Source organism: Oncorhynchus mykiss, chromosome 16 (genome assembly GCF_013265735.2).
Source record: "Oncorhynchus mykiss isolate Arlee chromosome 16, USDA_OmykA_1.1, whole genome shotgun sequence".
In the NCBI taxonomy this organism is placed as follows: Eukaryota; Metazoa; Chordata; class Actinopteri; order Salmoniformes; family Salmonidae; genus Oncorhynchus; species Oncorhynchus mykiss.
In genome coordinates, this window is record NC_048580.1 from 70,661,991 (window position 1) to 70,677,676 (window position 15,686).

A 15,686-nucleotide genomic window follows, 5' to 3' on the forward strand; every position below is an offset into this window, starting at 1 on the left:
CACTGCAAAACATTATGCTATCATTCATTCATCATCATAACGTTATACATGTGAGCACATTGCTAATACCACTGAAGTACAATACATCATTCCGTAGAATTTAAGAAAATGGGTTTCACAAGTTTTGATAATGGTATGAAAAAGCAACCTTCAGTTCTTACAAAAAAATATAGGTCACACGATATAGCTGATAACGTCAAGGAGAACGATGTTCACGCTTCAATGGGGCAGAAGTCTGTGAGCATATGGTTCTGGATGGCCAGATGGCTACCAACAATGACAAGAAACTGCCATGGTTCTGGATGGCCAGATAGCTACCAACAATGACAAGAAACTGCCATGGTTCTGGACGGCCAGATAGCTACCAACAATGACAAGAAACTGCCATGGTTCTGGATGGCCAGATGGCTACCAACAATGACAAGAAACTGCCATGGTTCTGGATGGCCAGATAGCTACCAACAATGACAAGAAACTGCCATGGTTCTGGATGGCCAGATAGCTACCAACAATGACAAGAAACTGCCATGGTTCTGGATGGCCAGATAGCTACCAACAATGACAAGAAACTGACATGGTTCTGGATGGCCAGATAGCTACCAACAATGACAAGAAACTGACATGGTTCTGGATGGCCAGATAGCTACCAACAATGACAAGAAACTGACATGGTTCTGGATGGCCAGATAGCTACCAACAATGACAAGAAACTGCCATGTGGGGAATCGTAAGTGACTAGTTTTAGCTTGATTCATCTTGTTCTTGATACCATGTCTTTGTTTTGAGTTATTTTGACTGATTTCACGTCAATGCTAATAAGGCAACAAAAAAATCTAAAAGAACTACCTTAGCCAACCATTAACTGTCACAATGTATTTGAGAGACAACGAGTGCTCATTTTACAAATGTATTTATGTTTTCAATAAACATCGGAGACTAAATCTAGTTTACATGCTGTCAACAATCTAAGCCGGTTTTGTTGCTAAACAACCAACTTGTCTATGTGCTAAATGTATTATTATGAAAGCTACACAATATCAATACATAATGTAATATGCTATTAATATTTATAAAAAGGTAACGGTGTGCGGACAGACAGCAAGGCCACATCGTGAAACGCTGGTTAGTAAAGGCACTATTATTTACTATTTCCATCCAACAGTATATGTGAGCTTCGGGACGACATGGATTTTTGATTAGCATAAAACCAAAATAGGGAATGGCATGCATTTCAAAATAAAAGTTTCCATTTCAAAATAAAAGTTTCCATTCATGGAGAATAGAGGATGATGGCAAAGAAAAAGTCAAACAACAATGAGGCACCGGCACAAAGTGATAGCTTTTCCACTTACATGCTTTGCCAGATCTGGACTTTTGGAATCAATGTCATATCTGAAATCACAAAGAAAGTCAGATTCAAGTGGTGACTGACTGGCGTTTGAACATTAACACATAGAAACACAGTGGTTTGATATCATTCTTGATGGCGTGTAGGCTAGTCTACAGTGGAACAATGATACAATGACAGACATTTGAACAGACACAGAATGCATATGGGCCACCAGCCACCTAAAATTAAAAAAAATATTTACCGGTTAGAAAAAAACATTTACTTCACTTAATCCATCTACACTTCATAAATGAAGACCCCTTTACACTATTGTCCCTGCTGTAACTCACTTATTCACATTAGAAACGATCAAGTTTAGAAAAATTCCTCTTAGCAGCTGCCAGCCGATAAGCTTTGGGTATAGAGGTAATTAGAATGGTTGTGGTCATACGCAATTCCTTTAAAAACTACTCATGCTCTTTTCATAGAAGTAATTCAAATGGAGGAATGTGTCCTCCCCTCACCCCCCCCCCCCCCCCCCCCCCCCCCCCCAATCCTGCTGACAGAGGTATATAAAAGAGGAGGAGGATGGAGGAGGAGGGAGGAGGATGGAGGAGGAGGGAAGATGAGGGAGGAGGAGGAGGGGGAGGAGGAGGGGGACGAGGATGAGGGGAGGGAGGAGGTGGATGGAGGAGAGGAGAAGGCTGTCCCGCTGACAGAAAAAGAGAAATGTAAATGTCTTAGACTAATTAACATGTAGGTGTAGCACCTCTCCTTAGTCTCCCAACAAGGAGTTAAATGAAAAGGGCCCACATGAAGTTATTAAGCCTCTTGAGAGGTTCAACAGAGCCTGGATATTTACTGTACTGTATCATCAAGTCCATGTGGGCTACTCTCTATTCAAAGTAGTACACATTAGGCAGTGTTTTCTCTTGCTGATGGCTGGAAATGTACTGTAAAATGAAGTTCACGAGGGCTTCTGTCAACTCACTGTAGAAAGACAAACAATAATATTAGGCAGAGGCTATTGAGGGAATAAGGAAATGATCTTGTCTCCGTTTTCAAAGCCTCTTAATGAAGTGTCACCTCTCTGCTCTGCACTCTGATTGGGTCTTTTAAGAGACTGGGAGGAGGAGGAGGATGGAGGAGGACAATGGAGGAGAAGGAGGGAGGAAGAGGATGAGGGGAGAGGGAAGGGAGGGAGGAGGAGGATGTAAGAGGAGGAGAAGGGAGGATGGGGAGGAGGAGAGGGACGAGGAGGCAAGAGGAGGAGGATGAGGAGGGAGGATGAGGAGGGAGGGGGAGGAGGGTGGAGGAGGATGAGGAGGGAGGGGGAGGAGGGTGGAGGAGGGGGGGGGGGGGGGGATGGAGGAGGGAGGAAGAGGAGGAGGAGGATGAGGAGTGAGGACAGGGAGGGAGGAGGGGGGAGGAGGATGGAGAAGGGAGGAAGAGGAGGATGAGGAGTGAGGACGGGGAGGGAGGAGGGGGAGGAGGATGGAGGAGGGATGAAGAGGAGGATGAGGAGTGAGGACGGGGAGGGAGGACAGGGTGGGAGGACGGACAGAGGGGGGAGAGAAGAGGAGGGAGGATGGTATAGTAGGTTGGATGAAGGAGGATAAAGAGAGGAAGAGAACAAAGAAGAGGAGGATAAAGGGTGGGGGCTGTGTGATACCTATGGGACTCAAACGGGACTCTCTCGGCTTCAGACATTTGCTTTAAAGTGTGAAGAATGAGGATAAACCTACATGAAATATTGAACATCCTCTTATACCAATATATCTCCCTCCTACTCCCAACACAATACTATCCAGACAGATGGGGGGGGGGGGGGTATGGGAGGGGAGGAGGAGAGAAGAGGAAGAGAAGACAAGCGGGGGGAGGTAAGTAAAGAGAAGAAGGCGAGATTGGGAGGAGGGGAGTGAAGTGGGAGAGGTTGCGAACGAGTGAAAGAGAGAGAGAGAGAGAGATAGGAAAGAGAGAAAGCAAGAGAGAAATAGGAGGATAGAAAGGAAAGGTTGTTTAGGAAAATTAGCACATCACATGTGAAACTCACACACCCTCCCTGCCTCCCTGCCTGGTGAATCCTCATAGACCAGATCGAAGAGAATAACTACTCACACGTCAAAGCGTAGATTCTGCTTCTCTTCAAAGAAGTAGTCCAAGATGTACTTCCTGACAAAGTCTGGATCCAGAGTATTGTCAATCACCTCCGTTCTCCCAAACTAGAAGAGAACAGAGGGAGAGGGAAGGGGGAGAGAGAAGGGGAGAGGGAAAGAGAAAGAGAGTAGGGGGAGAAAGAGTGATATGGAGAGAGTTGGTTTGTGAGAAATTAATTCATAAACTTTTATGCAGTTAATAAGAAAGCAGCCAGATGTTTCATTCCTCTCCTCTCCTCTCCTATTCTCTCCTCCTCTCCACTCCACTCCCCTCCTCTCCTCTCCTCTCCTCTCCTCTCCTCTTCTCTTCTCTTCTCTTCTCTTCTCTCCTCTCCTCTCCTCTCCCCTCCTCTCTCCTCTCCCCTCCTCTCTCCTCTCCTCTCCTCTCTTGAAGACACTACGCAGCAGGTTAACATAGCATTTGATTAGCGCCGATCAATAATGACAGTGTTGTGATGACTAACTGGATCCTACAACTCCACAGCTGCTCTGGCCTGTCTGAAAAAGTCCACTCTCTATTGGTGTCGTTACGAAACACTAGCAGGAACACTTGCCTGTAAGTATGTACATGAGGGGCAAATAAACACAAAAGTCGCCAGATTGACTTTCATTTCATTTTATTTAATTTCCCAGAGTCCAGAAGAACAATTGGCCAGTGTTTTCCAGGGAGTTCTAATTCAACTGTATCAACTGAGAACCAGCAGGGATTGAAAAGAACGTGAGAGGATGAGGTGCTGCAACTGCAATAACACAGTGAGGTGTCCTGTGGTGCTAAAAAATACTGTGATAGTGTAAAACTGTCTGGTGGTGTAACACTGTGATGGTGTAAAACTGTCTGATGGTGTAACACTGTAATGGTGTAAAACTGTCTGATGGTGTAACACTGTGATGGTGTAAACTGTCTGGTGGTGTAACATTGTGATGGTGTAAAACTGTCTGATGGTGTAACACTGTGATGGTGTAAAACTGGCTGATGGTGTAACACTGTGATGGTGTAACACTGTGATGGTGTAAAACTGTCTGATGGTGTAACACTGTGATGGTGTAAAACTGTCTGATGGTGTAACACTGTAATGGTGTAAAACTGTCTGATGGTGTAACACTGTGATGGTATAAACTGTCTGGTGGTGTAACATTGTGATGGTGTAACACTGTGATGGTGTAAAACTGTCTGATGGTGTAACACTATATGATGGTGTAACACTGTGATGGTGTAAAACTGTCTGATGGTGTAACACTGTAATGGTGTAAAACTGTCTGATGGTGTAACACTGTGATGGTGTAAACTGTCTGGTGGTGTAACATTGTGATGGTGTAAAACTGTCTGATGGTGTAACACTGTGATGGTGTAAAACTGGCTGATGGTGTAACACTGTGATGGTGTAACACTGTGATGGTGTAAAACTGTCTGATGGTGTAACACTGTAATGGTGTAAAACTGTCTGATGGTGTAACACTGTGTTGGTGTAAACTGTCTGGTGGTGTAACATTGTGATGGTGTAAAACTGTCTGATGGTGTAACACTGTGAATGTGTAAAACTGTCTGATGGTGTACAACAGTCGGATGGTGTAACACTGTCTGATGGTGTAAAACTGTCTGATGGTGTAACACTGTGATGGTGTAACACTGTGATGGTGTAAAACTGTCTGATGGTGTAAAACTGTCTGATGGTGTAACACTGTGATAGTGTAAAACTGTCTGGTGGTGTAAAACTGTCTGATGGTGTAACACTGTCTGATGGTGTAAAACTGTCTGATGGTGTAACACTGTGATGGTGTAACACTGTGATGGTATAAAACTGTCTGATGGTGTAACACTATATGATGGTGTAACACTGTGATGGTGTAAAACTGTCTGATGGTGTAACACTGTAATGGTGTAAAACTGTCTGATGGTGTAACACTGTGATGGTGTAAAACTGGCTGATGGTGTAACACTGTGATGGTGTAACACTGTGATGGTGTAAAACTGTCTGATGGTGTAACACTGTGATGGTGTAAAACTGTCTGATGGTGTAACACTGTAATGGTGTAAAACTGTCTGATGGTGTAACACTGTGTTGGTGTAAACTGTCTGGTGGTGTAACATTGTGATGGTGTAAAACTGTCTGATGGTGTAACACTGTGATGGTGTAAAACTGGCTGATGGTGTAACACTGTGATGGTGTAACACTGTGATGGTGTAAAACTGTCTGATGGTGTAACACTGTAAATGTGTAAAACTGTCTGATGGTGTAACACTGTGATGGTGTAAAACTGTCTGATGGTGTAACACTGTGATGGTGTAAAACTGTCTGATGGTGTAACACTGTGATGGTGTAAAACTGTCTGATGGTGTAACACTGTGATGGTGTAAAACTGTCTGATGGTGTAACACTGTGATGGTGTAAAACTGTCTGATGGTGTAAAACTGTCTGATGGTGTAAAACTGTCTGATGGTGTAACACTGTGATGGTGTAAAACTGTCTGATGGTGTAATACTGTGATGGTGTAAAACTGTCTGATGGTGTAACACTGTGATGGTGTAAAACTGTCTGATGGCGTAACACTGTGAATGTGTAAAACTGTCTGATGGTGTAACACTGTCTGATGGTGTAAAACTGTCTGATGGTGTAACACTGTGATGGTGTAACACTGTGATGGTGTAAAACTGTCTGATGGTGTAAAACTGTCTGATGGTGTAACACTGTCTGATGGTGTAAAACTGTCTGATGGTGTAAAACTGTCTGATGGTGTAACACTGTCTGATGGTGTAAAACTGTCTGATGGTGTAACACTGTGATGGTGTAACACTGTGATGGTGTAAAACTGTCTGATGGTGTAAAACTGTCTGATGGTGTAACACTGTGATGGTGTAATACTGTCTGATGGTGTAATACTGTGTGTGATGGTGTAAAACTGTCTGATGGTGTAACACTGTGATGGTGTAACACTGTGATGGTGTAAAACTGTCTGGTGGTGTAACATTATGATGGTGGAACACTATGTGATGGTGAAACACTGTATGATGGTGTAACAATATATGATGGTGTAACACTGTCTGATGGTGTAACACTATATGATGGTGTAACACTGTGATGGTATAAACTGTCTGGTGGTGTAACATTGTGATGGTGTAACACTGTGATGGTGTAAAACTGTCTGATGGTGTAACACTATATGATGGTGTAACACTGTGATGGTGTAAAACTGTCTGATGGTGTAACACTGTAATGGTGTAAAACTGTCTGATGGTGTAACACTGTGATGGTGTAAACTGTCTGGTGGTGTAACATTGTGATGGTGTAAAACTGTCTGATGGTGTAACACTGTGATGGTGTAAAACTGGCTGATGGTGTAACACTGTGATGGTGTAACACTGTGATGGTGTAAAACTGTCTGATGGTGTAACACTGTAATGGTGTAAAACTGTCTGATGGTGTAACACTGTGTTGGTGTAAACTGTCTGGTGGTGTAACATTGTGATGGTGTAAAACTGTCTGATGGTGTAACACTGTGAATGTGTAAAACTGTCTGATGGTGTACAACAGTCGGATGGTGTAACACTGTCTGATGGTGTAAAACTGTCTGATGGTGTAACACTGTGATGGTGTAACACTGTGATGGTGTAAAACTGTCTGATGGTGTAAAACTGTCTGATGGTGTAACACTGTGATAGTGTAAAACTGTCTGGTGGTGTAAAACTGTCTGATGGTGTAACACTGTCTGATGGTGTAAAACTGTCTGATGGTGTAACACTGTGATGGTGTAACACTGTGATGGTATAAAACTGTCTGATGGTGTAACACTATATGATGGTGTAACACTGTGATGGTGTAAAACTGTCTGATGGTGTAACACTGTAATGGTGTAAAACTGTCTGATGGTGTAACACTGTGATGGTGTAAAACTGGCTGATGGTGTAACACTGTGATGGTGTAACACTGTGATGGTGTAAAACTGTCTGATGGTGTAACACTGTGATGGTGTAAAACTGTCTGATGGTGTAACACTGTAATGGTGTAAAACTGTCTGATGGTGTAACACTGTGTTGGTGTAAACTGTCTGGTGGTGTAACATTGTGATGGTGTAAAACTGTCTGATGGTGTAACACTGTGATGGTGTAAAACTGGCTGATGGTGTAACACTGTGATGGTGTAACACTGTGATGGTGTAAAACTGTCTGATGGTGTAACACTGTAAATGTGTAAAACTGTCTGATGGTGTAACACTGTGATGGTGTAAAACTGTCTGATGGTGTAACACTGTGATGGTGTAAAACTGTCTGATGGTGTAACACTGTGATGGTGTAAAACTGTCTGATGGTGTAACACTGTGATGGTGTAAAACTGTCTGATGGTGTAACACTGTGATGGTGTAAAACTGTCTGATGGTGTAAAACTGTCTGATGGTGTAAAACTGTCTGATGGTGTAACACTGTGATGGTGTAAAACTGTCTGATGGTGTAATACTGTGATGGTGTAAAACTGTCTGATGGTGTAACACTGTGATGGTGTAAAACTGTCTGATGGCGTAACACTGTGAATGTGTAAAACTGTCTGATGGTGTAACACTGTCTGATGGTGTAAAACTGTCTGATGGTGTAACACTGTGATGGTGTAACACTGTGATGGTGTAAAACTGTCTGATGGTGTAAAACTGTCTGATGGTGTAACACTGTCTGATGGTGTAAAACTGTCTGATGGTGTAAAACTGTCTGATGGTGTAACACTGTCTGATGGTGTAAAACTGTCTGATGGTGTAACACTGTGATGGTGTAACACTGTGATGGTGTAAAACTGTCTGATGGTGTAAAACTGTCTGATGGTGTAACACTGTGATGGTGTAATACTGTCTGATGGTGTAATACTGTGTGTGATGGTGTAAAACTGTCTGATGGTGTAACACTGTGATGGTGTAACACTGTGATGGTGTAAAACTGTCTGGTGGTGTAACATTATGATGGTGGAACACTATGTGATGGTGAAACACTGTATGATGGTGTAACAATATATGATGGTGTAACACTGTCTGATGGTGTAACACTATATGATGGTGTAACACTATATGATGGTGTAACACTGTGATGGTGTAAAACTGTCTGATGGTGTAATACTGTGTGATGGTGTAACACTATATGATGGTGTAACATTGTGTGATGGTGTAATACTATATGATGGTGTAACACTGTGTGATGGTGTAATACTGTCTGATGGTGTAACACTGATGCTGTAAAACTGTCTGATGGTGTAATACTGTGTGATGGTGTAATACTGTCTGATGGTGTAACACTGTGTGATGGTGTAACACTATATGATGGTGTAACACTATATGATGGTGTAATACTGTGTGATGGTGTAATACTGTCTGATGGTGTAACACTGTGTGATGGTGTAACACTATATGATGGTGTAACACTGTGTGATGGTGTAACACTATATGATGGTGTAACACTGTGTGATGGTGTAATACTGTCTGATGGTGTAACACTGTGATGGTGTAAAACTGTCTGATGGTGTAATACTGTTTGATGGTGTAAAACTGTCTGGTGGTGTAACACTGTGTGATGGTGTAATACTGTGTGATGGTGTAAAACTGTCTGATGGTGTAACACTGTGTGATGGTGTAATACTGTCTGATGGTATAACACTGTGTGATGGTGTAATACTGTCTGATGGTGTAATACTGTGTGATGGTGTAATACTGCATGATGGTGTAACACTGTGTGATGGTGTAATACTGTCTGATGGTGTACCACTGTGATGGTGTAATACTGTGTGATGGTGTAACACTGTCTGATGGTGTAATGTGTTGTAATGTGTTGCAACCAGAGGAGCTGACAAACACACATACACACACCGCTGTGCTGTGGTTAGTTGGTTCCCACAGCTAATTGTGTCTGTTATGAATAATTCATTTTTAGAGGCCTGGCTGAGGCTTTGAGATGCATGAACATGAATTAATGATGGGCCAATAGAAAGTGGTTCTTACCATAAACTGACGGAGTGAATTAATTATAACATAGTCAGGTGTTACAGTTTTTTACAATCACTTTGGCACTAATTTTGGCACTAATTTCGGAACATTGATGTCATTTTTCAAAACTCTAGACACAACTCAAAACCAATAATCAAAATGTTTTTTTTTTCAAAACTATAACACCAATTGCTTGGATACAATACACATAAAGCTAAGATAATTTCTCCATTGAACTAAAATCACCTAAAATCAACTTCAAATCAAAGCATTACCATTTCAAAATGCAATTCACACATTACATCTGAGATGTCTGTCTATTCATTTAATTACAATGATCTAACTATCAATTGATACAACTGCTCAAAATGATAAGTAACTGTTGCGTTACTCTTAATGCATAGTTTTATGGAAACTGACAAACAATATTCCATGTTTAGATCATGAGAGTTTCAGGATAACGAGATCCATTGACACCAATTACCGAACATGAACCAATTGGACTACATTATCTATGGATGTAATATTTCATCATCATTCTTTATCAGACATTGTTTCTATGGTCCCATGTACCACTTTTCCAGACCACGTTTTCAGATTTGACATTTACTGTACACTCCCCGGCCACTTTATTAGGTACACCTATCTAGTACTGGGTAGGACACCCTTTTGCCTCCACAACAGCCTGAATTATTCACGGTGTTGTACGTTAAGAGATGCCCTTCTGCACACCACTGTTTTAAACAGCTGTTATTTGAGGATTTGTGGCCTTTCTGTTATCTTGAATGAGTCTGGACATACTCCTCTGACCTCTCTCATTAACACGGTGTTTTTGTCCACAGAACTGCCGCTCACTGAATGTGTTTTGTTTATCGCACCATTCTCTGTAAACTCTAGAGGCTGTAGTGCGTACAAATCCCAGGAGGGCAGCTGTTTCTGAGATGCTGGAATCACCATGTGTAGCATCAACAATCATACCAGGATCAAAGTTGCTTAGATTACGCATCTTGCCCGATCTAATGTTTGGTCGAACAACATCTAAAGCTCTCTACTCTATATACTCTATATATTGAGTTGCAGGCAGCCACATGATTCGCTGTTTGAATGTAACCTTCCTTGATGGGCTAAATCAGGTCTGTAGAGCTGATGGCGTGACCTAAGTCATTGTGTGCGATAATGTCAGGTTCCACCATGCTCAAATGGTGCAAGCATGGTTTCAGGCCCATCCACAATTTACCACCCTGTACTCACCCCCATACTCTCCTTTCCTAAAAATCCAAATGAAGAATTTTTCTCCACATGGGGGTGGAAGGTATATGATAGGCGCCCTCACGAACAAGCCGCCCTTCTCCAGGCCATGGATGACCCATGCAATGACATCACTGCAGACCAGTGTCAGGCCTGGATTCGCCATGCCCGAAGATTCTTCCCAAGATGTTTGGCTAATGAAAACATCCATTGTGATGTGAATGAGAACCTGTGGCCAAATCCACAAGACAGGGTTGATGGAAATATAGAAGTACAGTAATCAATCTTTTGTTTTGCTTTTTACAGTAAGACAGGTGAGGAACACCGCAGTTGATGTTTTACAGTAAGCCAGGCGAGGAACACTGCAGTGATGTTTTACAGTAAGCCAGGTGAGGAACACCGCAGTGATGTTTTACAGTAAGCCAGGTGAGGAACACCGCAGTGATGTTTTACAGTAAGCCAGGTGAGGAACACCGCAGTGATGTTTTACAGTAAGCCAGGTGAGGAACACCGCAGTGATGTTTTACAGTAAGCCAGGTGAGGAACACCGCAGTGATGTTTTACAGTAAGCCAGGTGAGGAACACCGCAGTGATGTTTTACAGTAAGCCAGGCGAGGAACACCGCAGTGATGTTTTACAGTAAGCCAGGTGAGGAACACTGCAGTGATGTTTTACAGTAAGCCAGGTGAGGAACACCGCAGTGATGTTTTACAGTAAGCCAGGTGAGGAACACCGCAGTGATGTTTTACAGTAAGCCAGGTGAGGAACACCGCAGTGATGTTTTACAGTAAGCCAGGTGAGGAACACCGCAGTGATGTTTTACAGTAAGCCAGGTGAGGAACACTGCAGTGATGTTTTACAGTAAGCCAGGTGAGGAACACTGCAGTGATGTTTTACAGTAAGCCAGGTGAGGAACACCGCAGTGATGTTTTACAGTAAGCCAGGTGAGGAACACTGCAGTGATGTTTTACAGTAAGCCAGGTGAGGAACACTGCAGTGATGTTTTACAGTAAGCCAGGTGAGGAACACCGCAGTGATGTTTTACAGTAAGCCAGGTGAGGAACACTGCAGTGATGTTTTACAGTAAGCCAGGTGAGAAACACTGCAGTGATGTTTTACAGTAAGCCAGTTGAGGAACACCGCAGTGATGTTTTACAGTATTTGTATTTTTTTTGTAGCTAATTATTTTTGCTTTGATTCAAAGAAACCTATGAGTGATTTTATTGTATTTCATCAATAAATGTCATATTTTGTTCAATGAGTCCACTGTGTCTGTAGTATTCTCTCTACTAGTCCTTTTACAGTGATGTATTTACGTGTAGTACCTTAAACAAAACATGTATCACTACAATATTTAATGATTGTACGAACAACTACACAGTGAAACTATTGGTATATTGTGTGTGGGTGATCTAAATGAATGTTTCTGTGGTATTTCATGATAAATTAGTCATTTGAACCAATGACTCTGCAAGTGCAAGGTTTCTTTAAAGATATGAATGCACTATGCAATGTTTTGAACATTGGACAGCCTGTGTTACAAGTGATGACCGTTTTGAGTGTCTAGAGTTTTGAAAAATGACCACAAGGTTCTGAAATTAGTGCCAAAGGGATTGTGAAAAAGTGTAATGTGTAAATGACACTGCCGAATTACACTGCTACAGGGAAAATCATGTCACACAGGTCTGTGTTTTGACATCACACTGCTACAGGGAAGATCATGCTACACAGGTCTGTGTTTTGACATCACACTGCTACAGGGAAAATCATGTCACACAGGTCTGTGATTTGACATCACACTGCTACAGGGAAAATCATGCTACACAGGTCTGTGATTTGACATCACACTGCTACAGGGAAAATCATGCTACACAGGTCTGTGTTTTGACATCACACTGCTACAGGGAAAATCATGCTACACAGGTCTGTGTTTTGACATCACACTGCTACAGGGAAAATCATGCTACACAGGTCTGTGTTTTGACATCACACTGCTACAGGGAAAATCATGCTACACAGGTCTGTGTTTTGACATCACACTGCTACAGGGAAAATCATGCTACACAGGTCTGTGTTTTGACATCACACTGCTACAGGGAAAATCATGCTACACAGGTCTGTGTTTTGACATCACACTGCTACAGGGAAAATCATGCTACACAGGTCTGTGTTTTGACATCACACTGCTACAGGGAAAATCATGCTACACAGGTCTGTGTTTTGACATCACACTGCTACAGGGAAAATCATGCTACACAGGTCTGTGTTTTGACATCACACTGCTACAGGGAAAATCATGCTACACAGGTCTGTGTTTTGACATCACACTGCTACAGGGAAAATCATGCTACACAGGTCTGTGTTTTGACATCACACTGCTACAGGGAAAATCATGCTACACAGGTCTGTGTTTTGACATCACACTGCTACAGGGAAAATCATGCTACACAGGTCTGTGTTTTGACATCACACTGCTACAGGGAAAATCATGCTACACAGGTCTGTGTTTTGACATCACACTGCTACAGGGAAAATCATGCTACACAGGTCTGTGTTTTGACATCACACTGCTACAGGGAAAATCATGCTACACAGGTCTGTGTTTTGACATCACACTGCTACAGGGAAAATCATGCTACACAGGTCTGTGTTTTGACATCACACTGCTACAGGGAAAATCATGTCACACAGGTCTGTGTTTTGACATCACACTGCTACAGGGAAAATCATGCTACACAGGTCTGTGTTTTGACATCACACTGCTACAGGGAAAATCATGTCACACAGGTCTGTGTTTTGACATCACACTGCTACAGGGAAAATCATGCTGCACAGGTCTGTGTTTTGACATCACACTGCTACAGGGAAAATCATGCTACACAGGTCTGTGTTTTGACATCACACTGCTACAGGGAAAATCATGTCACACAGGTCTGTGTTTTGACATCACACTGCTACAGGGAAAATCATGCTACACAGGTCTGTGTTTTGACATCACACTGCTACAGGGAAAATCATGCTACACAGGTCTGTGATTTGACATCACACTGCTACAGGGAAAATCATGCTACACAGGTCTGTGTTTTGACATCACACTGCTACAGGGAAAATCATGCTACACAGGTCTGTGTTTTGACATCACACTGCTACAGGGAAAATCATGCTACACAGGTCTGTGTTTTGACATCACACTGCTACAGGGAAAATCATGCTACACAGGTCTGTGTTTTGACATCACACTGCTACAGGGAAAATCATGCTACACAGGTCTGTGTTTTGACATCACACTGCTACAGGGAAAATCATGCTACACAGGTCTGTGTTTTGACATCACACTGCTACAGGGAAAATCATGCTACACAGGTCTGTGTTTTGACATCACACTGCTACAGGGAAAATCATGCTACACAGGTCTGTGTTTTGACATCACACTGCTACAGGGAAAATCATGCTACACAGGTCTGTGTTTTGACATCACACTGCTACAGGGAAAATCATGCTACACAGGTCTGTGTTTTGACATCACACTGCTACAGGGAAAATCATGTCACACAGGTCTGTGTTTTGACATCACACTGCTACAGGGAAAATCATGCTACACAGGTCTGTGTTTTGACATCACACTGCTACAGGGAAAATCATGTCACACAGGTCTGTGTTTTGACATCACACTGCTACAGGGAAAATCATGCTGCACAGGTCTGTGTTTTGACATCACACTGCTACAGGGAAAATCATGCTACACAGGTCTGTGTTTTGACATCACACTGCTACAGGGAAAATCATGTCACACAGGTCTGTGTTTTGACATCACACTGCTACAGGGAAAATCATGCTACACAGGTCTGTGTTTTGACATCACACTGCTACAGGGAAAATCATGCTACACAGGTCTGTGATTTGACATCACACTGCTACAGGGAAAATCATGCTACACAGGTCTGTGTTTTGACATCACACTGCTACAGGGAAAATCATGCTACACAGGTCTGTGTTTTGACATCACACTGCTACAGGGAAAATCATGCTACACAGGTCTGTGTTTTGACATCACACTGCTACAGGGAAAATCATGCTACACAGGTCTGTGTTTTGACATCACACTGCTACAGGGAAAATCATGTCACACAGGTCTGTGTTTTGACATCACACTGCTACAGGGAAAATCATGCTACACAGGTCTGTGTTTTGACATCACACTGCTACAGGGAAAATCATGCTACACAGGTCTGTGATTTGACATCACACTGCTACAGGGAAAATCATGCTACACAGGTCTGTGTTTTGACATCACACTGCTACAGGGAAAATCATGCTACACAGGTCTGTGTTTTGACATCACACTGCTACAGGGAAAATCATGCTACACAGGTCTGTGTTTTGACATCACACTGCTACAGGGAAAATCATGCTACACAGGTCTGTGATTTGATACATAATACAGTTGTGGAAAAGACAGCTACAAATTTAAATAGGTTAGAATTGTTGCAATTTGAAAATGGCATGAGGCAAGTAGTGTTGTTAAACCCTTTTTTCTTCTCATCATTCTGTCTCTCTCTGTTTCTCTCTCTCTCTCTCTCTCTCACTGTTTCTCTTTCTCTCTCTGTTTCTCTCGCTCTATCTCTCACTGTTTCTCTCTGCCTCTGTCTCTCTCTCTCACTGTTTCTCTTTCTCCCTCTGTCTCTTTCTGTCTCTCTCTCTCACTGTTTCTCTTTCTCTCTCTGTCTCTCTCTCACTGTTTCTCTCTCTCTCTCTCACTGTTTCTCTCTCTCTCTGTTTCTCTCTCACTGTTTCTCTCTCTCTCTATCACTGTTTCTCTCTCTCTCGGTCTCTCTCACTGTTTCTCTCTCTCTCTATCACTGTTTCTCTCTCTCTCTCTGTTTCTCTCTCTCTCACTGTTTCTCTTTCTCTCTCTCTGTTTCTCTCTCTCTCTCTCACTGTTTCTCTCTCTCTCTCTCTCTCTCACTGTTTCTCTCTCCCTATCACTGTTTCTCTCT

At 42.5% G+C, this 15,686-nt stretch overlaps 1 protein-coding gene across 2 annotated transcripts in view; it reads right to left on the minus strand.

The window, feature by feature from the left end:
- Window positions 1-15,686, minus strand: part of LOC110492786 (copine-5) — a 212,613-nt gene that overhangs the window by 120,441 nt on the left and 76,486 nt on the right. For both annotated transcript variants that reach the window (XM_036947698.1, XM_036947697.1), the window contains exons 4-5: window positions 3,449-3,552; window positions 1,353-1,392 (exon numbers count right to left, since the gene is read on the minus strand). In XM_036947698.1, the coding sequence (XP_036803593.1) occupies window positions 1,353-1,392; window positions 3,449-3,552 (144 nt within the window). The remainder of the gene's footprint in view (window positions 1-1,352; window positions 1,393-3,448; window positions 3,553-15,686) is intronic.